A 27,596-nucleotide genomic window follows, 5' to 3' on the forward strand; every position below is an offset into this window, starting at 1 on the left:
AGATTGGAATAAAGATGGAGGTAAAGATGGGATAGAGATGGGCAAGAAGATGGGGGTTCAAGGTTTGTTTAATTGTCTCTTCATAATACAATAAAAATGCAAGACACGTGATATACTTTAACTTTTGCCTGCCGAAATGCAAAGAGCCGCCCACTCATGTTGTTTGGCGCCCCTTACAGTATGAGAGAAAGAGAAGCAAAAGAGAGACCCTTCAAAGACACTGAGGGTCATGGATCCACCTCCAGCACTCCCACTGTCCCTGCAGACCAGATCAAACATCTGACACGATCAGAAAGCCTTCAGCACCCAGGGCCCTTGGGGAGCCCTTCTTGCCCTCAGCACCTTCTCAAATCCCGGCTCTGACACCTGATTACTCCAGCAGCCCACAGCCTGTGTGGATGCCCTGACTGGAAGTTGCCTACAGCCTGTGAGCCCCTTGCTGGTCTGCTTCCATGGTCACTGTCCTGTAGGGTTATCTCCTCTCCTTCTCCTCAATGATGAGGCCCTCTCATCATTTCTGGTGCCCTGTGCTGGTCTGCTCCCTGAAATCTGCAATACTGCTGCCCTACGCAATTGCAGACACTATTGGCTCCTTTAACAGGCCATTTAAAGCCTCTGTGGAGCCATCAGCATTAGGACCAAGTGTTTGAACCTTTCAGAGCAGTGCTGTGCACTGCTCCCCATTCTCCTTGGTCTGGACCAGCAGCAGCACTGGCATTACATCAGCTCTACCACTTTTATGGGGAGTAAATATGGGTGGTAAAGATCGGGTGTAACGATGAGGTAAAGAAAGAGCTTGAAGATGCGGATAAGTTTGGAGTAAAGATGTGGGGTGGAGGGATAAAGATGGAGTAAAGATTCGTTTACCTGTGCAAGGTGTGTGCAGGGGCTTGAGGGAGGAGGGCTCATCCTGTCTACCACAACTCAGTGCACTCTGAATGACGGTGACTTTCTAGCAGCTCTCAATGTTAATCTTTCCTTCCTCCAGATGACTGGGGAACCTCGTTTCCTGTTTCTCTCGCCACATTCATAAAACATGAGCCACAAGCATACCAACAAGCACAAAATTTAAAAGCTCTCTACCCAGATCCATTCTTAATTTTTTTTTTAGCAACAATAGCCCTTCCTGTGGGTTTCTTTGCATTGGTCTCAAGACTGGAATCCCATGCTCTGATGTGACAATGAGAAATGCAGATTTCCAGAGGTGCTCTGACTGCAGTCAATTGAGAATAAATTCTGCAGAGTGTGTCAGAATCAGAATCAGAATTTATTGTCATGAACACGTGTCATAAAATCTATTGTTTTTGCAGAAGCATTACAGGCGCAAAAAATGCTACAAATTACATTTTTAAAAAATAAATAAATTTGTACGAAAGAAGAGAAAAAGTGAGCTAGTGTTCATTATCCATTCAGAAATCTGATGGCAGAAAGGAAGAAGCAGTGCTTGCTCATCTTCAGGCTCCCATATCTCCATCCTGATGGTAGCTGTGAGAAGAGGGCATGGCCTGGGTGGTGAGGGTCCTTGATGATAGAGGCTGCTTTCTTGAGAGACCATTTCTTAAAGTTGTCCTTAATGGTGTGAAGACTGATATCTATGACGGCTCTGGCCGAGTTCACAACTCTCTGTAGCCTTTTCCCATCCTGTGCACAGTCATAACATCTTTATCCATTATTTCTTGTTGCATTATCACCTACTAACAAAAGTTTTGCTGTAGATTGTACAGAAGTCAAATTGAAAAAAAACTAGAGAAGTATATAGAATATACAGAAATGTATAGAAAAATAGACACGAACCAAGGATGGAAATGAACTCATAGATATACTCAATTAAGAGGGAATGTCATACTTAAAGAAATTACCAAATTGGAATATGATAAATTAAAAAGAGGATGGGTGGGACAAATAATATCATCTTCCTTTGGTTCAAAGGCAAGAGGGGTGGCGATTCTAATTAATAAAAATACACTTCCATTGATCAAGCTGGAAGGTATGTAATGACACACACTGTAAAATTTATGGATAAGCTTGGACATTTATGTATATTTATACTTCAAATTATGATGATGAAGCCTTTATGGAGGATATCTTCTTTAAAACAGCAGAGGGAAGACAAAATATATTAGTTGGAGGAGATTTTAATTTTATCTTGGACTCAATACTTGATAAATCGACAAGAACAATAACAAGGGTGAAAGCAGTAAAAAGCACAATTTCATATATGAAAGATTGAAATCTTATTGATGTATGGAGGCAATTAAATCCCACAGAGAGAGACTACTCTTTTTACTTAAGGGTGAACGACTTACATACAAGGATTGACTATGCTTAATGTTTTCCAGTTAAAATGTAGAGTGATAAAAAGACAGAATATCTAGTGAGGCTTCTATCAGACCACTCTCCATTAATATTAACTATACCAACAATGGAAAAGCAAGAGAATGTATACAGATAGCATTTCAATACTACATTGCTTAAAAGAACAGACTTCTGCAAATTTATAAAGAGACAAATAGAAATAATTTGTGAAACAAATCTGCCATCTATTAATAATAGTTTTCTGATATGGGACATGCTTAAAGTATATTTAAGGGGACAAATTATATTCTATACAAAGAATCTTTAGAGGGAACATATGGCAGAAGTAAACAGTTTGGAGAAAGAGATAGAATTAGAAAAAAATTAAAATTAGGACTACAAGAAGAATACAGACTACTGGAGAATAAAAACCTAAGATATAATACAATACAAACATACAGGACAGAAAAAAGCTATATTTAAAAGTAATCAACAATACTATTAGTTAGGAAAAGGGACGCGCAAAGTTTTAGCTTAGCAGATTAAAACAGAGGAGTCAACAAGAATGATAAAAGCTTAAAAACAGAGACCATTATCCTGGTATATAAGTAAAAAGAAATTACTGACATTTTTAGAAAATATTACACAAAATTATACAAATCAGAATTACCAGGAGATGAAAATAAAATGGAAAAATTTTTGCTGAATGTTGAATTTCCAAGGCTTGAAGAGAGAGAAAGTATAGAATTAGATACACCTTTCACAAGGGATGAGATCGAAAGGCCCTGGGCACCCGACAGTCTTATAAATCTCCCAGGGAGGATGGATTTCCACCTGAATTTTATCGACAATTCAAAGAATTATTAATGCCCCTTTTAATGCATGTCCTGGACTAAGCAGTGGAAACACAGATCTTCCTAGAATCATTCTCAACCATGATTGTTACAGTATTACCAAAAAAAATAGGGATCCACTAAAAACTTCATCATATGACCAATATTCCTGTTAAATGCTGATTATAAGATACTAGTGAAAACATTGGCTAATAGGTTAGGACAACACATGCCAAAACTGATATATAGGGATCAAGCAGGATTTGTTTAAGGAAGTCATTCCTCAAATTGTCTAGGAAGATTATTTACTGTAATACACATGGCTAAATCTGAATGAAATCCAAGTATTACAGTCTCCCTAGATGCAAAAAAGACATATTTGACCATTTGGAATGGCTCTTTTTATGTAAAACACTTGAAAAAATTTGAATAACATTTATAAATTGGATTAAAAAAACTTTATACCATAAACAGCAAGCTAAAATAATAACAAATAATCAGATGTCAGCGGTGTTCCCCTAAAGTAGATTGAGTAGACAAAAATGCCCCCTGTCCCCAGCACTTTTTATTTTAGTGATTGAACCACTGGCAGAGATAATAAGAAGGGAATGGATATAAAGAGCTTCAAAGATGGGCAAGAAGAACACAAAATCAGACTATTCGCTGATGATGTTACTGTAGCACATATGGATAATATGAATAAAAGTGAGATAATACCATTAACAAATTTTGAATATGAAAGATACTAGAAGTAAATTTAAATGGAAGATGGGTGGAATAAAATATCATGGAATAATGACTGACAATAACTTGCAAAATAGGTACAAACTAAATTATGTTCCGCTTCTTGGGAAGAGAGAAAGAGACCAACAGAAATGGAGACACTTAGGTGGGAAGGGTTAACTGCGTCAAAATGAAAGTGATGCCAAGACTGCAATAGTATTTTCAATCGCTGCCTATTCTGTTACCTAATAACTTCTTTAGGCTACTAAAAAAACTATATTAGAGATTTCCTATGGAATAATAATGTACCAAGAATTGCATTGGAAAAACTGACATGGGACTATGGACTGGGAAATCTTAAACTTGCAGATTAAAAAAAATTACTTAGCTGCACAGACTAGATTTCTTGAAGTCTTCTTCACTGAAGACAACCCCCATCTTGGGTTCAAATGGGAATGTACTCAATGGAGGAGGGAGAAACAAAGGACTTTATGTATAAATGGAGTGTCAAATCACTAAAGAAAAAGACAGATAACCCCATTCTAATACATATGATTAGAATGTGGCAAGAAATTCATGAATTTATGGGAAAAAAGTAGGGATATCAATAAAAGCACCATTGGGTAAAAATGTGTTATTGCCTATGAACATAGGCAAGAGAATATTAAATTTGTGGTATGACAAAGGTATAAGATATACTAAGGAAGGAACTCATGTCTTTTGAACAATTAAACACAAATACGGAGTGACCAATTGGACCTTCTTCTGTTTTCTCCAGTTTAGATCGCTCTTAAGAGAAAGATGTGGACCAACATTTACCCCATCTGAAATTAGTGAAATAGATAAAATGGTCTGGATGGGGAATACACCCAAACTTATAACAAAAATGTACTATGCTCTCCTAAGTGAAAGCCCAAAACCAAGGCTGCAGAGGTCAAGGGAAAGATGGGAATTGGACTTGGGTGTGGTGATTTCAGATAGAAACTGGTCAGATTGTTGTAAGGATAGCATGGCATCAAATATAAATGCAAGTTACGGACTGGTTAGTGTAAATTTTTACACCAATTATGTGTCCCCACAAAATTACACAGACCAAAAGCCGAAATTTCAGAGATGTGTTACAGATATGGGACTGAGACGGGAAGCTTTCTACATGCCACCTGGTTGTGCGTGAAAGTGATGCGATTTTGACAAGCAATCTCAGAAATATTATGCAGGATAACAGGAGTGGCCTTCACAGGTGACCCAGAGCAAAATCTATTTGGTAATTTCATGGAAATAAGCAACAAATTGACCAAATATCAAATCTCATTTATAAAACTAGCACTGGCGGTAGTGAAAAAATGTATTGTGATCACTTGGAAATTCGACTCCCCTCTACTTATAGCACGATGGATTGCAGAAATCAACAGATGTAAACCTATGGGAAAAAAAAATCACATACAACTTAAAGAACAAATATGACACTTTTGTAAAGGTCTGGCAGCCATACCTGGACCACATAGGGACCCAGATACAGTAATAAAAAGGAACAAGAAAGGTTATAAAAGTAAATATTATTGTAGAGCTCGTCGAAAGAACCAAAGACTTATCCAAACCAAGGCTTTTATTAGCAAAAGACAGGAGCTCTTCACAGGTGGCCGACCAGTCCGAAATGATCCGACCTGTCTAGGGACACAACCCTTTAAGGCCCAGACAGTAGGCGTGGCTTAGCTCTCAGCCAATCGTTGTAAGCACAGTCTAGATACTGTAACTATATACACTATATACATTGGTGATAGATCTGTACTATCACAATTATATATACAAAAGTATAGTTTCCTCAACTGTACTCTATATACATAAAATATATGTAAGCTCTGACAGTGAATGGATCTGTATGTATGGAAGGGGAGGGGGAGGGATGGAGGGAGGTCTGTTTTGTTTTTGTTTTTGTTTGTTGTATGTTGTAAGAAGTTCAATATATTGCATATTTAAAATGTTACTATGTATATTTTTGAAAAAAAATCAAAAATAAATTATTCAATTTTTTTTTCCAAATTTAGACATCCAGCAGACATACAATAGGCCCTTTCATCCCACGATCCCATGCCATCAATTACACCCAATTAACCTACAACTCCCGGTACATTAAGAAGGGTGGGAGGAAACCAAAGCCCTGGAGAAAACCCACGCAGACACGGGGAGAACGTACAAACTCCTTATAGATAGCACTGGATTCAAACCCTGGTCCCAATCGCTGGCACTTTAACAGCGTTCCGCTAACTTCTATGCTAACCATGCTGCCCGCCCAGCTATTCTAACAATGCTGCCCTGCTGCGCCTGAAGTCTCAGCATTCCATTGCCAGGAAGGCCCTAACTTAAAGTGCAGATTGATCCGCACACAGCAGATTTCATTCTGCTTGCTGATCACTGTGTTCTGACATTGAAATGGTCCTTCCCCCAAATCAGGGGGAATCTTATCCCCTTCCACAACAACCTTGAAACTTGGGAAACAGATTACTCTCCCACTGTTATTCACCCCATTTCACACCTGAAGATTGGGTGCAGTGCAACACCTTTTCTCACAAGAGTATCCACAATCTGGCGCAAGATTTTCTCCTGGAAAAATTCCAACTCCTCAAGAGGCCACGGCATCTCAGTTAATAATGGAGAGGTAAAATTCCCCCACCACGATCACCCTCCCCCTCTCTCACCTCTTCTGGTTGACAAAGCCAGTCAAGATCATAAAAACATGCCAAAACGCTGGAGAAACTCAGCCGGTCTTTTCAGAGTCCTTAGAAGATACCGGGCTGAGTTGGCCATGTGAGCTGTGAGGGAGATTCCAGCAGGCTCAGGGTGACATGGATAGATGATGAGAGTGACGAGATAATGGCAGATGCAGTACAATGCAGGAAAATATGATGTGATCCACTTTGGTGGTGGTAACAAATTGGGAGAAGAGGAGGGGCGAAGAAACCCGGGGGTGACAGTGTAGCAGACAGTGAAGGTTAGAATGCAGGTGGTGAAGTAAGCAAAGCTGGGGCATAATGATAGTGATGGTGGAGAGTTTATTGTCAGACACAAAGTAGAGATGTGTCAAAATTCTCATCTACTACAGGAAGGCAGGTACTTTGTTAAAAAAAAAATCTGGAGAATTATCTCAGTACAGTAAGAAATCATAACTATAGAGAATAGATAAAGTAACTTACAGACAGATTTAATGTAAATATGCAGTGTTTGTAGTGTCAGTTGTTTATCGTCAGGGTAGTACAGAGCCCATAGCTGTTGGAAAGAAACTGTCCGTGAAACTGGAGGTGCTGATCTTCAGGCTTCTCTACCCTCTGTCTGAAGATCACAGTGAGAAGATCCCTCTGTTCTGCCACACTCTGCAGTGCCCTATCATTTATTGCATAAAGCCTACCTGGGTTCGTCCTCTCAAAATGCAACACCTCACATTTCTCCACATTATTTTCCATCTGCTATTTTGCAGCCCATTTTCTAGTTGGTCCTGCTGCAAGCTTTGAAAGCTTTCCTCTAATCTCTGTGTCATCTATAAACTTGCTGATCCAATTTACCACATTTCTCATCCAGGTTGTTAATTTTACCAAGCAGATTCTTGCTGGAATGCAACTTATCCTAATCCACGCATTCTAGATCCTTTCTCATTTCCTCAAAATTGGCCTTTCTCCAATTTAGAAACTCAACCCAAGGTCCAGATCTATTCTTCTCCATAATTAACTTGAAACTAATTGCATTATTTTTCTATCCAATGTCTGAAAGTCAAAACTTGATTCTTTACAATTTATTTTCTGGTGACTGTGTTTAGTGGGAGGGGTTAGACCAGTATGATTTTTTTTTCCCTTCTTTTCTTCTGTTCTTATTTTTGATTTTTTAAAAATATATAACTAGAAGAGATTGGTCTACTTAGATAACCACAATGTATATCTCAGTATTAGAATATGAGGTGAAATTCTCATTAGGATATTTCACTTTCTTTGAGAATTATATAAGACAACATATAATTGATATGTCACTCATATTCTGTATTGCATTATATAAAAGCTATATAGTTAATATATATCCAAACAATATTTCTCTATATCAAAATAATAAAAATGTTTTAAAAGGGAAACTAACAGCATTATGATAACTGGACCCAAAATGTTCCAATCCATACACTTCTGGCACCTGTCCTATCCCATTCCTGAATAGGAGATCCAGTATTGCACCTCTCTAGTGAGTATTCTGGATAATGATTTAGGAAACTTTCCTGAACACGTATGACAAACTCCAAGCCATCCAGCCCTTTTACAGGGAGTCCCAGACAATATGTGGAAAGTTTAATCATGTACTATCAAAACTTTCTGTTTTCTGCAGCAGTCTACTATCTCACTGACTATTGGGCAGTCTATAATATAACCCCATACTTTCCTGTTCATCAAGCTCACCCATATAATTTCAGTAGACGAGCCGTCTGGTCTGTACTGTCTGAGCACAGCTACGGTATTTTTTCTGACTAGCAGTACTATTCCTCCCCTTTTCATCACTCCCCTCTATTACACCTGAAACAACAGAACTCCAGAACATTAAGCTGCCAGTCCTGTTCTTCCTGCAACCATGTTTCACTAATGGCCACAATGTTATAATTCCATGTGCCAATCCATGCTCTAAGCTTGTCTGCCATTCCTACAATACCTTGCCTTGAAACTGACACACCTCAGAACATTATTCCCACCACACACAACCTTATGCAGAGATGAGGCGGTTGAGAACTTGAGGACTTGTACTTTACTCAAAGAAAGCAAGTGTAATGGACAGGATCAACAGGATCAGGGCAAAGTGAGAGGATAGACCCATGGTTTAAACTGCAGGAGGGCTAACAGGTGAGGTGGATGGACTTGGGGTGTGGATTGGCTCGGATACTGGGGTATTGTAGCCATAATGGAAATGTGGATGAGAGAATGGCAGGACTGGTAGCTCATTATTCCAGGATATAGGTGATCCATGTGCGATAGAGGGGCAGGTAAGGGAGCAACTGGTGGTTGCATTTTTGGTAAGAGAAGACAATAATATTGTTGGTAGACTGTCTAGTGAAGCTACATAGCTAACCCTAGAAAGAAGAAGGGAATGATCACTTGGATGGGGTTCTATCATATGCCCCCAAATAATCACCAGGAATTAGAAAAACAGATATGTAATGACATTGCAGGTAGCTGTAATAACAGGATGGTATTACTGGGAGATTGGGCAGGTGGAATTTATTAAGTGTGTTCAAGAGAGTTTCCTCGATCAATATGTTTAGAGACCTGATAGAGAGGGCACAGTCCTGAACCTTCTCTTTGGGAATGAGACAGTGAGAGAGCACGTTCCAGCTAGTGTTTATAACTATATTTGTTTTAAAACAGTTGCAGGAAGATGGGACTTCCCCTCAAATTAAAGTGTTTAATTGAGGCAAGACTGAATTTGGCTGATATTTGCCACTCTCCATTCCTCTGTCTCACCCTGAAATCCAGCAAGCACTGAAATCAGAGTCCATGAGACTTCATTCCATGCTTCTCTCAAAACTGTAGGATGCATCCCATGATCCTGGTAAACTACCCACTATAAATTCAGCCAACCTTTTGAATAATTCTACTAATTTTCAACATATCTCATGTCTCAACAATCTCTTCCTTTATTATGATTTGGAAGCATCATCTTTCCATTGAAGGCAGATTCAAAATACACATTATCTGATCTTATATGATGAACTGAGAGGACAGGTTTGTTTGTTTAACAATCTTTGCTGTCCCAGCCACTGTAGTTGTCCCAACCCCATTTTATGGACATGTATGCCAACGACGCCCACATGGAGACTGAGGAAGACAATCTGTTTCAAGGGGTATGGAGCTGATGTACCTCCATCAAGGTCTCTTTGTATTGCTTTACACTCTAAAAGAGGCACCAGGGAGGCAAGGAAAAGGCAAGGTCTCAAACAGGTCTTTGGTCTTGCTGCTGTTCCAGCTGCCTGAGAAAATGGAATTGCAGCAAAACTAAAATTGAACAGTTAAAGAAGGCAACTGGAACCCAAAGCTAAAGTGTGAAATGATACAGCGTTTAAGGCAGTGAAGCCAACACGATGTGTTCAGAATCACCAATATTAATTGCCCATCTTATATTGATTTAATTTGGACAAATAACATTCTTAATTAAATATAGAATTAAAAAGCATAAAGTTAGATTCAATTTCTTCAAACTTTTAATTTTGTTTTAGATGCCTGTCAGTCTTATTGAGAAGGGCTCCACTCCATATTTTAATGATAAAATTCATTTCTGTGAATTTCTGTGCTTGATCTGAGCAGGCCTGCTGGTACAAATATACTAAGCATTTTCCACTGAAGTACTTGCCTCACAATCTAAAGGAAGCCCACATTCAGGCCAGATGCAAACCAAGCTCTCTTCATTTGAACATGTTACATGAAACCAAAGTGCAAAAGCACAACAAAGGGAAGGGAAGTAGTGTTTCAGAAAAGGGGGACAAAGGGGATACAATGAGACCACTTACCCACTTTTGCCGTTAGCTGATGGTTAATCTGAACCTCAACTCCCATTTCTCACAGTTACACTTTAATCCCCAAATATCAAACATCTCAGTGCTGAAAGCTGCAGACTTAACCACTGAATGTTTCAAACAAATTCTAAATTCTAATTTAGAAGTAGAGCATGGTAACAGGCCCTTCTGGCCCATGAGGCCGTGCCTCTCAACTACCTAATAAAGCTATGACACTCTTACCTATTTGAAGGGTGGGAGGAAGCTGAAGCACCCACAGGAAGAATGTGCAAATTCCTTGCAGACAGAGCAGGATTCGAACCCGGGTCATTGGTGCTGTGATAGCATGGTGCTAATCGCTATGTTAACCATGCAGCCCAATTCTATCTTCTAATCTGAGAGGATTTGTTGAGGGCAATCCTTATCAAGCAGAATTTCAATTGATTAGAATCAAGGCATGATCATCAAGGTTAGAAATGGACTTGGAGCAGCAGATGGCAGCATCAGTCCAGCTGGTCACAACTCAAGGTCTCGTGATTTGGTCCTGCTTGCAATTTCTCCACCACAATAGTATGTCTTCATTTTTTCACCCGTTTAAAAAGACAATCGGATTAATTTGATTCCATTTCACTCTTATTCAGTGTTGAGCCATATGAGTCATTTTGTTACAAAGAGACAAATATTTACTTTCAATTTATTCATGCAGCACAGTAACAGGGCCCTCTGGCCCATGAGTCCGTGCTGCTCAAATACCCCAATCACCCTTCAACCCCTCTATGTTTTGGAGTGTGGGAAGAATCTGGAGCACCCAAAGGAAACCCACACAGGCACGGGTGGGAACATAAAAACGCCTTACAGACAGTGCCAGATTTGAACCCGTGAGGTTGGAGGTGTAATAGTTTTGCGCTAACAGCTGCACTAACTATGCTGCTCATTTCAAGAGGAATAGAATATAAGAGCAGGAATGTGATGATGAGGCTTTATAAGGCACTGGTGAGACCTTTCTTGGAGTATTGTGAGCAGTTTTGGGCTCCTCTTTTAAGGACGTTGGAGTGGGTTCAGAGATGTGGAGGAATTTCTTCAGACATATGGGTTAGTAAATCTGTGGAATTTGTGGCCACAGGTTAAGGACATCAAGTCATTGGGTGCACTTAAGGCAGATATTGATAAGTTTTTGATTAACCAGGGGATCATAGGTTATCGGGAAAAGGCCGGGCAGTTGGGCTGAGTGGGAGAATGGATCAGCTCATGATTAAATGGCGGAGCTGACTCGATGGGGTGAAAGCTTATTTCTGTTCCTATGTCTTATGGTCTTATTGTGTTATAATACAGGGCTCATATTTTATTTTAATTGTTAACAAGGTCATTGTAAATTAACTATTGTCTTTGGTGATGTTTGTCATCTATGGTCTTTATTTGCCATATATTGCATAATATATAGAGCTTGGGTGTGCTGGTGCATGAACTACAGGAGGTTGGTTTGCAGGTGCAGTAAGTCATCAAGAAGACAAATGGGATGTTGACCTTCATTGCTGGAGGGATAGAAAAAAGCAGGAAGGTTCTGCTGAATTATACAGGGAGCTGGTGAGGCCATTCCTGGAGCATGGCAAGCATTTTTGGTCTCCTCACTGGCATTGGAGGCAGTGCAGAGCAGGTTCACTGGATTGGAGATAAAGGGGATGGCCTATGAGGAGAATTAAGTCACCTGAGACTGTACTCACTGGAGTTCAGAAGAATGAGAGGGCCCCTTATGGAAACATATAAAATAATGAATGGGATTGATGAGATAGAGGCAGGAAAGTTGTTTCCACTGGCAGGTGAGACTAGTACTAGGGACATGGCCTCAATTGATGGAGTGGATTTAGGACAGAGATGAGGAGAAACCTCTTTTCCTGGATGGCGGTGAATCTGTGGAATTCTTTGCCCATAGAAGCAATAGAGTGACCTCATTGAACATACTGAGGGAATTAAGGGTTAAATTAAATTTAAATATAAATTTTAATCATTTAGATGGTACAGCTTACTAAAATGCCCCTTGGGCCCATAAGCCCCTGTCTCCTAAATATCTCAATTAACCCTCAACCCTGGTACTTTTTGGAGAGTGGGGAGATGGAGCAACTAGATTAAACCCATATAGACACAAGGAGAATGTACAAACTTCTTATAGATAGCACTGGATTTGAACCCGAATTCAAACCCGTGTTATGGGGAAGAGATAGATAGGTGAAGCTGAGTCCATGGCCAGATTGGCTGTGATCTTATTGAATGGCGAAGCTTGTTCGACTGGGCGGATGGCTGACTCCTGCTCCTATTCCTCAAGAGATTCTAACCGTAATGGCAAGTGATATGAAATGGGATATCTGTCAAAGTCTCTCTGAAATTTAATTTTCATCAACCATCCAGCACCCCCAATCCTCTGTTGTCCAAAACACAAATGACTCATGTATAAATTATCTTTGTATTAAAACGATAAAGCAGAATGAGTAGTGGTGTAAAGGTGAGCGAAGAAGGCTATCTGAGATGACTACACGATCTGGATCATTGGGCCAAGGAATGGCAGATGGAATTTAACTTGGTTAAAGGTGATAAACCAGGATAAGAGGTACACAGTAAGTGGTGGGGCCCTGGGGAGTGTTATGAAACTGAGAGATCCGGGGGTACATAAATAATACCATGGTGACACAAGTAGACAGGGTGGTGAAGGTGCCATTTGGAATGCTTGCTTTCATTGGTCAGAGGATAGCGTAGAAGAGTTTAGATGTCATGTACAAGACTTTGGTGAGACCCTACTTAGAATATTGTATGTGGTGTTCATTGCCTAGCAATAGGAAGGAGGGTATTATGCTGGAAGGGATGAGAGAAAGGAGATGCTGAATTGGCTGGGACTTTTCTCCCTGGAGCGTAAAAGGCTGAGGAGGAACTTATAGAGCTTCATAAAATAAGAGGCATAGATAAGGTGAATAGTCACAGTTTTTTTTCTCAGAGAAGGAGACTGGGGTCAAACTTTAGAGGGCATAGGTTTAAGATAAGAGGGGAAGGACTTGAAAAGGACCTGTCCTCATTCTGGTCCCAGATCCACAGCCAAGGGAAACCTTGGGAAAGTCCAAGCAAGAGCAATAATCAATCAATAGGGGGCCCCTGTGGGTTTTTTGTATCTGCAACTTCTAAACTCATGACACAATGGACAAATTAGATCACTCCCAATAAAAGATAAAGACCAGAATTTCCCAAAAGAAAGTCACTTCAAAACCAATGATTGCATGGAAATAAACATTGCATTTGTGACATCATTGTGACATGCAAAATAGCTTTGGTAAACAATGTGTTCAGACAATAGGAATGCACAGGCCACCTAGCCAGGAGATTTTACGTCCCAGTTTCCTGCTCCACCCAGTCTCTGAGAGCTGTAACACGAGCATACACTCCAGGAATGTTGGGACTGGCACATTTAATTCCAAAGCTCACGATTCCAGCAAGAAACCAAGTCTTATCAGGATCCTCGCAAACTAAAGGACCTCCCGAATCACCCTGCAAAAGATTAGGGAGACAGTTGTACAGCAATTATGTATTGATAATCAATTAATGTAAATGTAATGTTGCTTGTCATTTGTTTTAGACGAACAGGACAGTAACAGACCTTTCTGGCCCATGAGCCCAAACCACCCAAACACATCAATTAACCCGCAACACCCCTACATTTTGAAGGGTGGGAAGAAACCCGAGGTCCTTGAAGTTCAATGTTCAAGATTCCTTTTATTATTACATCACAATACATAAAAATGCAATTATACACAATATCTGACAACTTATGTCTGCTGTAAGGCAAACAAAGAGTCATCATGAGCATTGCCTGGCACCCTTAACAATAGGAGAAAGATAAACAAAAGAGAGTTCCTTCAGAGACACTGAGTGTCCATGGATTCACCTCCTGCCCTCCCACAGCTTCTGCAGCCATTCAGGTTCCTGTCCAAACCATCAGTAACCAAAGCTCTAGATCCAAACCTCCAATATGATCAGGAAGCCTTCAGCACCTGAGGCTCTTTGGGAGCCCTTTTTGCCCTCAGCACCCTCTTGAATCTTGGCTCCGATACCTGGTTCCTATGAGCCAGTCTCCAGCAGCCTGTAGCCTATGTAGCTCCTTAAATTGCAAATCATCAGGTCCCCACAGCCTCTGTTTGTCCTTCAGCCATTGAGCCTCTCTCTGGTCTGCTGCCATTGTCACCATCCTGTAGGGTCATCTCCTCTGCTTCTCCCTCTCAAGGAGGGGGTGTTCTCATTTCTAGTGCCCTGCATTGATCCACTGCTCCCGCAGAGCCTGAAACCCCTTTTGGCCACTGCCAGCAAAGGCGCCGCCATCTTGGGGACAGTCCCTGCGGTTGTAGGATTTTAAAATAAAACACCATCAGCTCTTTAAACAGGCCACTTAAAGCCTCAATGGAGTCCTCAGCATCAGGACCAGGCAGTAGGATTTTGTGGAGCCTCTGCTTCCCGTTCTCCTGGATCCACATCAGTGGCAATGCCATGACAGAAATTCAGGCAGCGCCAACATTTTATTCTTAGCAGTCAATGTTTCAGGTCGAAGCCTTTCATTGTGACAAAGAGTACAGGGGGAGATGGTGGCATTGGGACGTAAAGAACTGAGAGGCGTCTCTTTGTCTTAACCAGCCATCTCCCCTCAGCACTTTCATGGGCGTTCAAGTCCAAGTTAAAGTTCCTTATCATCTGAATGTACATGTACAACCCGACAAAACAGCATTTCTCCAGATATATGCACACAGATTACACAGCACAAAAATAATCACATACATGCAGGGTGTATGTATTTGGGTGGAATGGGTTCATGGGCCGGAAAGACCTGTTACTGTGCTGTATATAGATAGATAATAGATATTATGTAAAATAAATATTTCCGAATACTTTACTCAGTTTCATTTAGAAGAGACCTATGGTTTCAGGTTGCTGCTCACAGCCTGTGGGAAGAAACTATTTCCAAGTGCTGATTTTGAGGCTCTCTTACTTCCTTCCTGATGATAGTGGGTCAGAGATCCTGTGTGTTGGATGGAAAATCTCCTCAATAATTCTCTAATTAAAAAATGGACCTGGTGAATGAAGTTCATAATCATCTCTTTTGTCTTGTCCATGTTTTGAGACCCAAGCTGTTCTCACAACATTTTATGAGCTTCCTAACCTTCTCTCTGTAAGTTGTTGTTGATGAGGCCATCGATTGTTGTATCATCGACAAGCTTGATGATTCTGTTTGAAAAGAATCTGGCGATCCAGTCGTAAGTCAGCAATATAAACAGTTGCAGCCTGAGCACTCAGCCCTGAGGTGGGCCAGTGTTCTGCGTGATGAAACTTGAGGTTTGCTGCCAACCCAGACTGACTGTAGTCTTTCTGTCAAGAAGTCCAGGATTAAGTTGTAGAGAGGATCGCTGAGTCCTAGCAAGAACAGTTTACCCACCTGAGGTATCATTGTGCTGAGAGCTAAACGGAATTCAGTGAACAGCAGCCTGGCCTATGAGACATCATTCTCTAGGTGGGTCTGGATGAAGTGAACAGTCAGGGTTAGAGGATCATTTGTGGACCAATTTGCACGGTTGGCAAACTAGAATGAGTTCACGTTGCTGGAAGGTGGATTTGATGTGGTCTATCACCAGTCACTCAAAGCAGTTCATGACCATTGAGGTCAGTGACACTGGGCAGGGAAATCATTTAGTCAGCCCCAGTCACGATGAAGGGTTCTGCCCAGGAGCGTTGACTTTTCCTGCAGCTTATCCCACTGAGCTTCTCCATCAGAGTGTGTGTTGTTCCAGATTCCAGTGGGCAATCTTCTGTCTGACTCTGTGGGAAGTCTGATTTTCTTGGTGTAGGATTAGCCTTATCTTGCAAAGTTTCAATTTTATTTACAGGACGGTAGAAGGTAATTCCAGCCATTTAAGCCCATGCTACACAATTACATCCAAATTAACCTATGATCCCATAAGTTTTGGAGAGTGGAAGGAAACCGGAGTACCCAAGAAATCCCATGTAGACACAGGGAGAAAATACATGCTCCTTTCAGACAGTGCCTGATTCGAACCTGCTTGCTGGTGCCGTAGTAGCATTGTGCTAGCTGCTACGCTAACCACACAAGGTTCTGGATAGGTTTGACCCACTGAGACAGGGAAAACATGGTGGGTTAAGGGAAGTGTGGTTGACAAAGAGGAGAGATAGCTAGTTAAGAGGAAGAAGGAAGCATACAGAAAGTTTAGGAAGAAAATCATGAGAATTATATTGTAGCCAAGAAGGTACTTATGAGAGGACTTGGGAGAGCTAGAAGGGGGCATGAGAAGGCCTTGGCTAGTAGGATTAAAGAAAACCTGAAGGTGTTCTACACATATGTGAAGAACTGAAGAATGATGAGGGTGAGGATAGTAGCGATGAGGGATAAAAGATGGAACATGTGCCAAGAGGAAGAGAAAGTCGGGAGGTCCTAAATTAATCCTCATGAAGGAGAGGGACCATGGAAAATGTGAGGACAGTGTAGAACAGGCTAATGTGCTGGAACATTTTGAGGTTAAGAAAAGGGGGACTGGATATTCCTAAAAATTCCGGTGGTTGTCCATGGGACCAAACGCTATGTGCCCAGAAGCCAGGGCTAACAATCTTTGCATCTTCATTGGCCACAGGGAGGTACCGGAGGATTGGAAGATGGAAAGTGTGGTCCTCTTGTTTTAAAAAGGTAATATGAACCCTTCATCGTGACTGGGACTGGTAATTATAGATCAGTGAGTCTTACATCAGTGGTGGGCAAACTATTGGAGAGGATTCTTATGGATGAGAGTTACGAGCATTTAGAGAAGTATAGTCTTTGCAGGGATAGTCACTATGGCTTTGTGAGGGTTGGTCATGCGTGATGAGCCTAAATGATTATTTTTGAGGAGATAACAGATGAAGATGAAGGTAAGGCAGCAGATGTGGTGGACATAAATTTTAGAAAGGCGTTTGACAAGGACTCCCATGGTAGATTCATTCAGAAAATCATGTGGTGTGGAATCTAAGGAACCTTGATTGTGTTGATTTGGGATTAGCTTGCCTGCAGAAAGCATAAAGTAGATGTCTACCTGGACATAAGTGACTAATAGAGTTCCATAGGGATCTGTTCTGGGACTGCTGCTTTTTGTGATTTTTATAAATGACTTGGATGGGTCAGTAAGTTTGCAGATTACTCAAAGGATGCACCCTTTCTAAAGCTTCTATATGCTTCCTAAAAAGAGGTGGCCAGAACTGAATGCAATACTCTAAGTGTAGTCTAACCAGAGCTTTATAGATAAGCAACATTCCTCACAGTCTACCCAATCTATGCCTCTCTTAATCTTTGGTATCTCTGCCTCATTTGGGCACACAAGATTGGAGGAGAACCAGCCAACAAGATAAAAATGGCTCAGTCATTGGAGTCAGAAGGTGGGTGTGGAGGGCAGTTTTCAGACTGGAGGACCATGACCAGGGCCTTGGAGGTCGGTACTGGGACTCTTGGGTTTTGTAATATACATAAATGATTTGGACAAAGATGAGTTAAGTTTGCTGATGACATGAAAATATATGCTATGATGGACAGAAGAAGGTTACCTATATTTCCAATGGGGTCTAGATCTAATGGGGAATTTGGCTAAGGAATGGCAGATGCCGTTCAACTTGAAGAAGTGTGAGATGCTGCATTTGGGGAAATCGAAGCAGGGCAGGTCTTACACTGTCAATGGTTGGGTTCCAAAAGGTGCTACGGAGCAGAGATACCTTGGGGTGCAGGCACAGAGCTCTTTAAGGTAGATAAAGTACGAAGTGGGTGTTTGGAATGTTTGCTTTCATCAGTCAGGGCATTGAATGCAAGTGCTGGGGAAAAATTATACAAGACAGTGGGGTCAGACTTGAATTATTGTGTACAGTCTTTGGTCAACGGGCTATTGGAAGGAGATTATAAAATTTGAAAGGGTACGGAGAAGGTTTAAAAGTTGTTAAGAATATGCGGCTGTAGGAATCACATAGGCAGTGGGATGCTGGTGACTCAAGGCGAGGAACCCACAGAGACTGTGGGCTGCTGGAGACTGCAGTCAAAGGACTTGTACCAGGCTGTGGACTACTGGAGATGAGCTCAAAACTGGTTGGAGAGGAACCAAGTATTGGAACCAGGATGTGAGAGGGTGCCGAGGGTGCTGAAGGGTTCCTAATCGTAATGGAGATTTGGATCTGAAGCTCAGGTTTGGATAGGACTCAGTGTGGCTGTGGAGACTGCAGGAGCACTGGGGCGAATCCAAGGACACTTGGTGACTGGGGGAGGGGGTGGTGGGGGGGGGGGGGAATCTCTTTTTTGCTTCTCTGACTGTAAGAGGCATTTTAGCCCATTTCTGCCGATGGCAGATCTGTCTGCCTTACAATGGACAAATGCAATTTTGTGTAATATGTTTTTATTACATGACAATAAATTGAAATTGAATCTTGAATAAGAACAGAAGAAATAGGAGCAGGAGAAGGCCCTCCAGTCCATCAAGCCTGCTCCGCCATTCAATGAGATCATGGCTGATCTGATAATAGGCTCATCCCCACCTACCTGCCTTTTCTCCATATCTCTTAATTCTCCTATTTTGTAAAAGTTTATCTAATCTCATCTTAATGATTCATCTCATCTGTGTATTCACTGAGGTCACCTCCATTGCTTCAATGGATGGTGAGTTCTACAGATTCACCACCCTCTGAGAAAAGCAGTTATTCCTCTTCTCTGTCCAAAATCTACTACCCTGAATCTTGAGGCTATGTCCCCTAGTTCTGATTCCCCCACTAATGGAAACAATTTACCTACCTCTATGCCTTTCATAATTTTATACAGTTCAATAAGATCCCCTCATTCTACTATATTCTAGCAAGTACAGTCCCAGACAACTCAATCTCTCTTCATAGGCTAACCCCTTCATCTCCGGAATCAACCTAGTGAACCTCCTCTAGAATGCCTCCAAAGCCAGTACATTCTTCCTCAAGCAAGGAGATTAGACTTGCATGTGGCCTCACCAGTACCTGGTACAGTTGCAGCATAACCTCCCATGTCTTAAATTTCATCCTCTAGCAATGAAGGCCAACGTTTCATTTGCCTTCTTGATAGCCTGCTGCACCTGCAAACCAACATTTTGTGATTCATGCACAAGCACTCCCAGGTCCTTCTGCATGGCAGCATGCTGCAATCACTTGCCCTTTAAGATTGAGGCATTTATTCTGATCTTCCATTTTTTCCATCCAAAGTGGATAACCTCACATTTGCCAGACCCTTGCCCACTCATTTAACCTATCTATATCTCTCTACAGACTCTCTACACATCCTCTGCAAAAATGTGCTTTTTCATTCAATTTAGTGTCATCAGCAAACTAAGATACTATACTGATATGTTTTCCTCCATTGTATAGCCCCTACCAGTTACTGTATATATAATGTCTCATCCCTTGTCTCCTCCCCTTTTGCCCTGGCCATAAAGGCCACGTTACCTCCTCTTTTCCGGCTGTCCTGTACCTGGATCCGGGCCAGCCAAAGTCTTGTGTGCATTAAAGTCTATTGTTCCTGCAGCCAATTATTCTGTGGTTATTGATAGAGCCTCTCAGATACATTACACTTTGTTGCCAGGTTTAGGGAAGTTGAGTTGTCATGAGAAACTGAATAAACTTGGCCTGTTTTCCTCAGAGTAAAGGAGGTTCAGAGAGGATACTATGGAGGTCTATAAAATCATTAAGGGGCATAGTGGCAATCTGTCTCCAAGAGTATGGGAATCTAAGATGGCAGGGAATAACTATAAGGCAAGGGACTGAGATTTAAAAGGGAGGTTGATGGGCACATGGAACGAGTTGCCACACAAAACAGTTTGGGCAGAGAGAGTAGCTCCCTTTAGACAACACTTGGACATCTCCAAGGAGAGGGGATTGAAGGGGTGGGGCCAAATATGGGTGTGGGACTAAAATAGAAGGCCATGTTATTCAGTGCAGACGAGCTGGGTCTGCGGGCTTGTTCCTGTGCTCTAGGACTCTGTACATCAGTCTTTAATGTGGCACGTTGTTAAATGGCTTTAAAAAAATTAAATAGACTACATCTTGAAGTTTTCTCCCTCAGCTCTCCCTGAATATAGAACGATAGAGCCATAGAACACTATGGCATGGACAGAAGCCTTTTGGCTCACCTAATCCATGTAAAACTACTATTCTGCCTCATCCCATTGACCTGCCCTTGGACATAATCCCCCATACGCTTTGTGAGTGGGAGGAAACCAGAGCCTCTGAAGGAAACCAACGCAGACACGGGAGGAACTTAAGAACTCCTTACAGACAGCACTGGGTTCAAACCCAGGTTGTTGGCACCATAACAGTGTGCGTTTTGAAATGTTTCAGCCAATGGGGCCATGATTTCTGGTACCACTTGTGTGTTGGCCACTGAGGCTTGGCCAGGAGTCTTTTTCTCATCCTTTAACACCTATGATTGGGATTTACAACTATGTTATTGGAAATAACTCTTCAGCGCTTGACGTCCTGTTTTGTGGAAACTGCCAAAATGTTTGGCCTGGAAGTCAGCCTGAAGAAAACTGAGGTCCTCCATCAGCCAGCTCCCCACCATGACTACCAGCCCCCCAACATCTCCATCGGGAACACAAAACTCAAAACGGTCAACCAATTTACCTATCTCGGCTGCACCATTTCATCGGAAGCAAGCATCGACAACGAGATAGACAACAGACTCGCCAAGGCAAATAGCGCCTTTGGAAAACTACACAAAAGAGTCTGGAAAAACAACCAACTGAAAAACCTCACAAAGATTAGCGTATACAGAGCCGTTGTCATACCCACACTCATGTTCGGCTCCGAATCATGGGTCCCTTACCGGCATCACCTACGGCTCCTAGAACGCTTCCACCAGCGTTGTCTCCGCTCCATCCTCAACATTCATTGGAGTGACTTCATCTCCAACATCGAAGTACTCGAGATGGCAGAGGCCAACAGCATCGAATCCACGCTGCTGAAGATCAAACTGTGCTGGGTAGGTCACATCTCCAGAATGGAACACCATCACCTTCCCAAGATCGTGTTATATGGCGAGCTCTCCACTGGCCACCAAGACAGAGGTGCACCAAAGAAGAGGTACAAGGACTGCCAAAAGAAATCTCTTGGTGCCTGCCACATTGACCATCGCCAGTGAGCTGATATCGCCTCAACCCGTGCATCTTGGCACCTCACAGTTCGGCGGGCAGCAACCTCCTTTGAAGAAGACTGCAGAGCCCACCTCACTGTCAAAAGTCAAAGGAGGAAAAACCCAACACCCAACCCCAACCAACCAATTTTCCCTTGCAACCGCTGCAACCGTGTCTGCCTGTCCCGCATCGGACTTGTCAGCCACAAACGAGCCTGCAGCTGTCGTGGACATTACCCCTCCATAAATCTTCGTCTGCGAAGCCAAGCCAAAGAAAGAAGATTGGAAATAAGACCATCAGCGATATTTGTAGTGGACTGATAGACAATATTGACATAACATCTGTCTGTTCTTTATTTTGCAACATCATTTCAATAGCTTGTTCTCCAGAGGTCCCACACTTATTAAAGCTGCCTTCCTCCCTTGCCTGGCTCATTATATACTGAAATTCCTCAATATATGTCAGAGACATTGGATTTAGCCCTGTCATCTTCACCCTCATACGACACCTGCAATTTAAACACATTGTGGTCTCCGTGTCCTTGGGGATCTGTGACCAGAAGTTCATCCTCCATGATCTGAAATAGCCTATTTCTGTGCCACTCTGAGACACAATTAGCAATTCCCTTCTATGAGACCCTTGTCAAGTTGGTCTATGCAATCAGAATCAGAATTTATAGTCATGAGCACGTCACAAAATTTGTTGTTTTGAGGCAGCATCACGGGTGCAAATATTACTATAAATAACATTAAAAAAAATAAATTCATTCAAAAAGAAGAGAAAGTGAGGTAGTGTCTGTGGTTCATTGTCCATTCAGAAATCTGATGATGGAAGGGACGAAGCAGTTTTTGTACCATTGGGTGTTCATCTTCAGGCTCCGGTACCTTTTTCCTGATGGTAGCAGCAAGAAGAGGGCATGGTCTAGGGTGATGAGGGTTCTTGAGGATAGATGCTGCTTTCTTGGAGATGTTCTCGATGGAGTGAAGACTAAAAGCAATGATGGGGCTTGCCAAGTTGACAACTCTCTGCAGTCTTTTTCTGTCCTGTGCATTGACACTTTCATACCAGACAGTGATGGAACCAATCAGAATGCTGTAGAAATTTGCAAGAGTCTTTGGTGACCTATCAAATCTCCACAAACTCCTCACAAAGTATAGATGCTGGCAAGCCTTCTTTGTGATTGTATTGACATGGAAGCCCCAGGACACCCAGGAATTTTAAATTCCACTGCTGACCCCTCAATGAGGACTGGATTGTGTTCTCTTGATTTCCCCTTCCTGAAGTCCATAATCAGTCTCCCAGTTTTCAATAAGTAATCAAATATGTAATTAAAATATCCTGTGAATATTGTAGTTCATTTTCATCGTACTTTCAATATTTCTACAATTATTTTCCACCTGATCAAGTGAAATTCATCATCAGGAGCCAAACAAACATGGACTTTTGGCAAGATTTTGAACATTTTGTAAAGCACCGAATAATGATCAGTGCACGGAAATATGATCATGGTATCTGGTGAAATAGTAAACTACTAAAACATCAAGAATCCTTCATAATATTCCAAAATATTTATTTTTGGGCATTGAAACTCACATACATGAGAGTATTTTTTTTATTTTGGAGCAAGAATCTTGGTTGAAAGAATAGCTGGAGGAATTCAACGGGCAGTGTCCATGGGTCTAGTTTAGAAGTAGTCAACGTTTTGGGTCCAGATCCTTTATCTTATTAATAGACAATAGACAATAGACAATAGACAATAGGAGCTGGAGTAGGCCCTTAGGCCCGTCGAACCAGCACCACCATTTTACAGATCATGGCTGATCACTACTATCAGTACCCCTTTCCAGCCTTATCCCCATAACCCTTAACTCCTTTGTCCACTAGAGTCTTATCTAACTCTCTTTTGAACATAATCAGCGAATCTGCCTCTACCACCCTCTGTGGCAGAGCATTCCACAGATTCACACTTCTCTGGGTAAAAAAATGTTTTCTCATCTCCGTCCTAAAGGGCCTACCCTGTATTCTTAAACTATGTCCTCTAGTCTTCGTCTCCAGCTTTTGTTTCTCTCTTGTCTGAAAGGGCCTGGAATCTTGTTCTTGGACCTGACCCACAGGTGTGGGAGAAAATTGAAAGGTTCCTCTCCCCTCTGGATGGAATGAGAGAAGAGAGAAACACTGGAATTATTTGTTGAGTTGAATACCTTGGTCCTGTTGCTGGATTTCACTTTAACCAGATAACATGCACTGTGCATTTGAGCCTCAAATGTTCCAAGGCACTTCTCTCCGCCAGATGTTTGGTCCCCAATCCCAATTTTCTTACATCATAATCCAACTGTACAAGTACAACCCGGCGAAATAGTCTTCTCTGATCTTCGGTGTAAAAACATGCAGAGACACATTCAGACAAATTATACATATGTAGTACATATTCTCACTGCTGTGGAAAAAAATTGTTTCTCAGCCTGGTGGTGTTGGCTCTGATTCTCCTGAATCTGTTTCCCGACAGGAGTAGTTGAAAGATTCTGTTTGTGAGGTGGAAGGGGTCCTCAATGATTTTGCAAACCTTCTTCAACCAATGAATCCTGGTAGATCACATCAATGGATTGGGTTGGGGTGGGGGAAAGGAGACTCCAGTGATCCTCTCTGCCTTAATAAGTTATTTATTATTTTATGCTGCCCTATTATTTGCATTAAATTTGAATGAATGTGACACCAGGCATTTTCTTTCAAGGATGCAGCACTTACTTTAGCTCTTAAAATAAAGATTTACCTGACATGCATCAACTCCCCCTGCTAAGATCCCAGCACAGAGCATATTATCACTGATGAGTTTTTTATAGATTCTCTTGCATCTTTGGTTGTTGATGATGTTCACAGTTGCTTTTTGAAGGATCATTGCCAGTGAGCCTGGAGAAAGAGAGCAGAAATGAGCTATTACCTGCAGTTTGTTAGTGAGTTCAAGCTGAGTTTTTGACGGGCAGTTCAGTCAAGCTCTGCTGCTGTTGTCAGATGTGGACAGTGAATGTTGGGCCTTCCTCGAGTACCGGGGAGGCCAGTTCAGCTGTTCACGTCTTTGGGATGAAGTAGAATTAGAGATGCACTCTTATTTCCACATATTGGGTAAAGTTTTAACATTTTTTGTTTAAGATTCTGGCCCTTAATGGTACCCTCACATGGGCACATATTCATCCTGAGCACAACAGTGCTGCCACATGGTGTAACCAAGTTTATCCTGCAACCAGGTTAAGTCATCTCAAGATATTTATATATGTATTTTTAAAATTTTATCTTTATGTATATACTGTAAGTTGTTACACACACACACACACACACACACACACACACACACACACACACACACACACACACACACACACACACACACACACACACACACACACACACACACACACACACACACACACACATATGATTAACATGTGGTGTGCACCAAAATCTGGAGAAACGCTGTTTCGTCAGGTTGATTATGTACAGTCAGGTAGAAATAAGCTTGAATTTGAAATTGACCATTGATGAGCACCTTGTGGGAACTAAGTAAAAAATGGATTTTAACAATGAGCTAATTTACCAAAACTGTCACCATTAGAGATGATCAAATGTTCAAGTCATCACTATGTAATTTCAGGATTAAAGAGCATCTGCTTACAACAGAGAATCGGAGGAATTTCTTCAGCCAGAGGGTGGTAAATCGGTGGAATTTGTTGCCACAGGTGGAATTTAAAGCAGATATTCATAAGTTCTTGATTTGCGAGGGCAACCAAGTTTACTCAGTGGGGCTGAGTGGGAGAATGGATCAGCTCATGATTAAATGGCAGGCCAGACTCGATGGGCTGAATAGCCTATTTCTGCTCCTATGTCTTATGGTCTAATAAATTTTCATCACATGGAGTATATCACACTGTAATATTCAAATCTATCAGAAAAAATAAAGTATCACTCCCTTTATTCAGCACTCAAAGGTGCCTGGAGAAACTCAGCAAGTCACACAGCATCCATGGAAAGTTTCAGGCGCGAGCCCTTCGTCACTTTTTTTTGGTCTCGCTCATCTGCATACGTGCTTCTGAAGTAATGATTAATTGTTGAAATTTGGGAGGGAACAGACACAAGCCCTTGGCTTGATATTCCCCACGCTGCTCACCATCAGAAGGAAGGTTGCTTGTGTGAGATATGGATATACACTGAATGTCTGTCACAGCTACTGGCTGTGGTGGAAGGCCCATGTGTCAAACCATTCTGTGAGCCGCAGTGGGATTGAGCTGGGATTTAAAACCTTTCTGTGCAGATGAGGGCAGATCAAAGTGCTGACTCCACACATGCTGAAGGTCATCTCCGACCAACAGTGGTCTTCAATCAGCATCACTGATGCATTGGAGCAGGGCCATGAATGAGCAGCAGAGAGTTCACATGGCAGTCATGCATCAAAGTGATGTAATTGTTAAAGCATTGAAAATGGCATTGGAGTGGTCTTGCAATCTATAATGCATCAAGCGAGATGCCCAGCAACAGAGGGTAGGCAGGATGGGAACAGTCAATTAACCAACACTTGTGCATACCCAACCACAATCATTGTGCACCTTGCTGAGAGGAGAATATGTGCTCAGCTCATTCTCTGAACACCTGGTACCTGTGCTCCCCTTTCAATGTACAACAGAGAAGTTCCATGTGCTAACATCCCACCTCTGAGTATGGAAAATAAACCACATGAACTACCATTCATTAATCTATTGCTATGTAACAATTACACACACTTTGTTACAAAAGTAATAATATCCATTATGTATTTACTACACAAGGCCACAGTAATGAATAGAAGGCAGTAGCTCGCAGGATATGAGGAAACACATGGTTCTAAACATGATTAGATTAATAGGTGGAGAATAATGAAAATAATTGTAGTGAGTCAAGGGATGTCATCCTGTTAAGATACAAAGTTATGAATGATTGGGTGCAGAAATGTGATTAAGTCAGGACTATAATATAAAAAAGTGCACTGTCTCATAGCAACAGACATTTCAGAGTCCAGGCTTTGATTTGTCTCAGCTTTTGTTTGCAAATAAAGGTTTAACTTTTCTGAAAAATTCTCCGCACTTCCTGACTTGCTATTAGACTTCATAAACCACATCAACACTGCGAGACTCATCAGAAAAGAGATGGCTGGGGGATCTTCTCGGAACCAACAGATAGCGGGTGGCCACACGCAAAAAAGGGAAGTGGTTTTCGCTTTATATTTGGACTAAAGGCTGTTGGGAACAGGAGGTCTCCGGGGACACAGAATTACCAAATGACAGTCAGAGGGTCTCTCTGATTCAAAGAACCTGCCGACAAATTGACCTAAAAAGAGGCTTGGAGAATTGATCAGGAAAATTGCGCAGCAGTAATAAGGGGTAGAGTTTGATTAAAGGAAAAATTCCACGTGGTGTTGGTAAGTCCTCGTGGATACTGCCCTAGGTAAATATGGGGTCTGCATGGGCGGAACAGGTAAGCAAGATAAAATTGGGATCAATTGGACAATTCAAAACCACAAAATATTAGGGAAAAGGTAGAAGTAGCATTGAAAATAGCATAGTAACTGCAAAGAGCAGACAGGACAGAAATAAAAGACTACAACTGGAATAATTGATGAAGTTGCCAAACAAAATAGTGCAAAGAATAAAACAACTGCAGTTGATATATTAAATAAAAAGTTCCCAGTAACTAAAAACGTTATCATCTGAAAAATGGGAAAAATAACCAAAAAAATTGTTAACTAAATGGCCAAAGGAAGGTACCCTTGACGTAAACATTATAAACCTAAAGATAAATCCGAGAAATGAGAATGAAAGAGAGCAGGAGGTGGAGATACTGAAGCTTTTCAGGACAGGAGAGAGACTGGGGAAAGCGTGTCAGGCAGTGAGGATAACTGAAGAAGAATGTAGAAAAATGGAGAAAAAGCCTGTACAGGAGGAGAATCAGGAAAAGAGACTGACATTATGTGAAGTAAATGTAACTCAGTGTTCTTATTATTCACCTTGATACAGGGAT

The 27,596-nt window shown here is 41.6% G+C and overlaps 1 protein-coding gene and 1 long non-coding RNA gene across 9 annotated transcripts in view; both read right to left on the reverse strand.

Annotated features, from left to right (window-relative positions):
- LOC138762417 (uncharacterized) overlaps nucleotides 1-10,782 on the reverse strand; it is a 53,748-nt gene extending 42,966 nt beyond the window's left edge. The window contains exon 1 of the long non-coding RNA XR_011356909.1: nucleotides 10,378-10,782. This is a non-coding gene — a long non-coding RNA (uncharacterized lncRNA). The remainder of the gene's footprint in view (nucleotides 1-10,377) is intronic.
- Nucleotides 10,783-13,618: 2,836 nt separating this feature from the next.
- LOC138762424 (transmembrane protease serine 11C-like) overlaps nucleotides 13,619-27,596 on the reverse strand; it is a 51,769-nt gene continuing 37,791 nt past the window's right edge. For all 8 annotated transcript variants that reach the window (XM_069936215.1, XM_069936222.1, XM_069936192.1 and 5 more), the window contains 2 exons: nucleotides 24,325-24,461; nucleotides 13,619-13,890 (listed from right to left, as the gene is read on the reverse strand). In XM_069936215.1, coding sequence (XP_069792316.1) covers nucleotides 13,729-13,890; nucleotides 24,325-24,461 — 299 coding nt within the window. In that variant the 3' untranslated portion in view covers nucleotides 13,619-13,728. The remainder of the gene's footprint in view (nucleotides 13,891-24,324; nucleotides 24,462-27,596) is intronic.

The sequence above is a fragment of the Narcine bancroftii genome, chromosome 1 (genome assembly GCF_036971445.1).
Source record: "Narcine bancroftii isolate sNarBan1 chromosome 1, sNarBan1.hap1, whole genome shotgun sequence".
In the NCBI taxonomy this organism is placed as follows: domain Eukaryota; kingdom Metazoa; phylum Chordata; class Chondrichthyes; order Torpediniformes; family Narcinidae; genus Narcine; species Narcine bancroftii.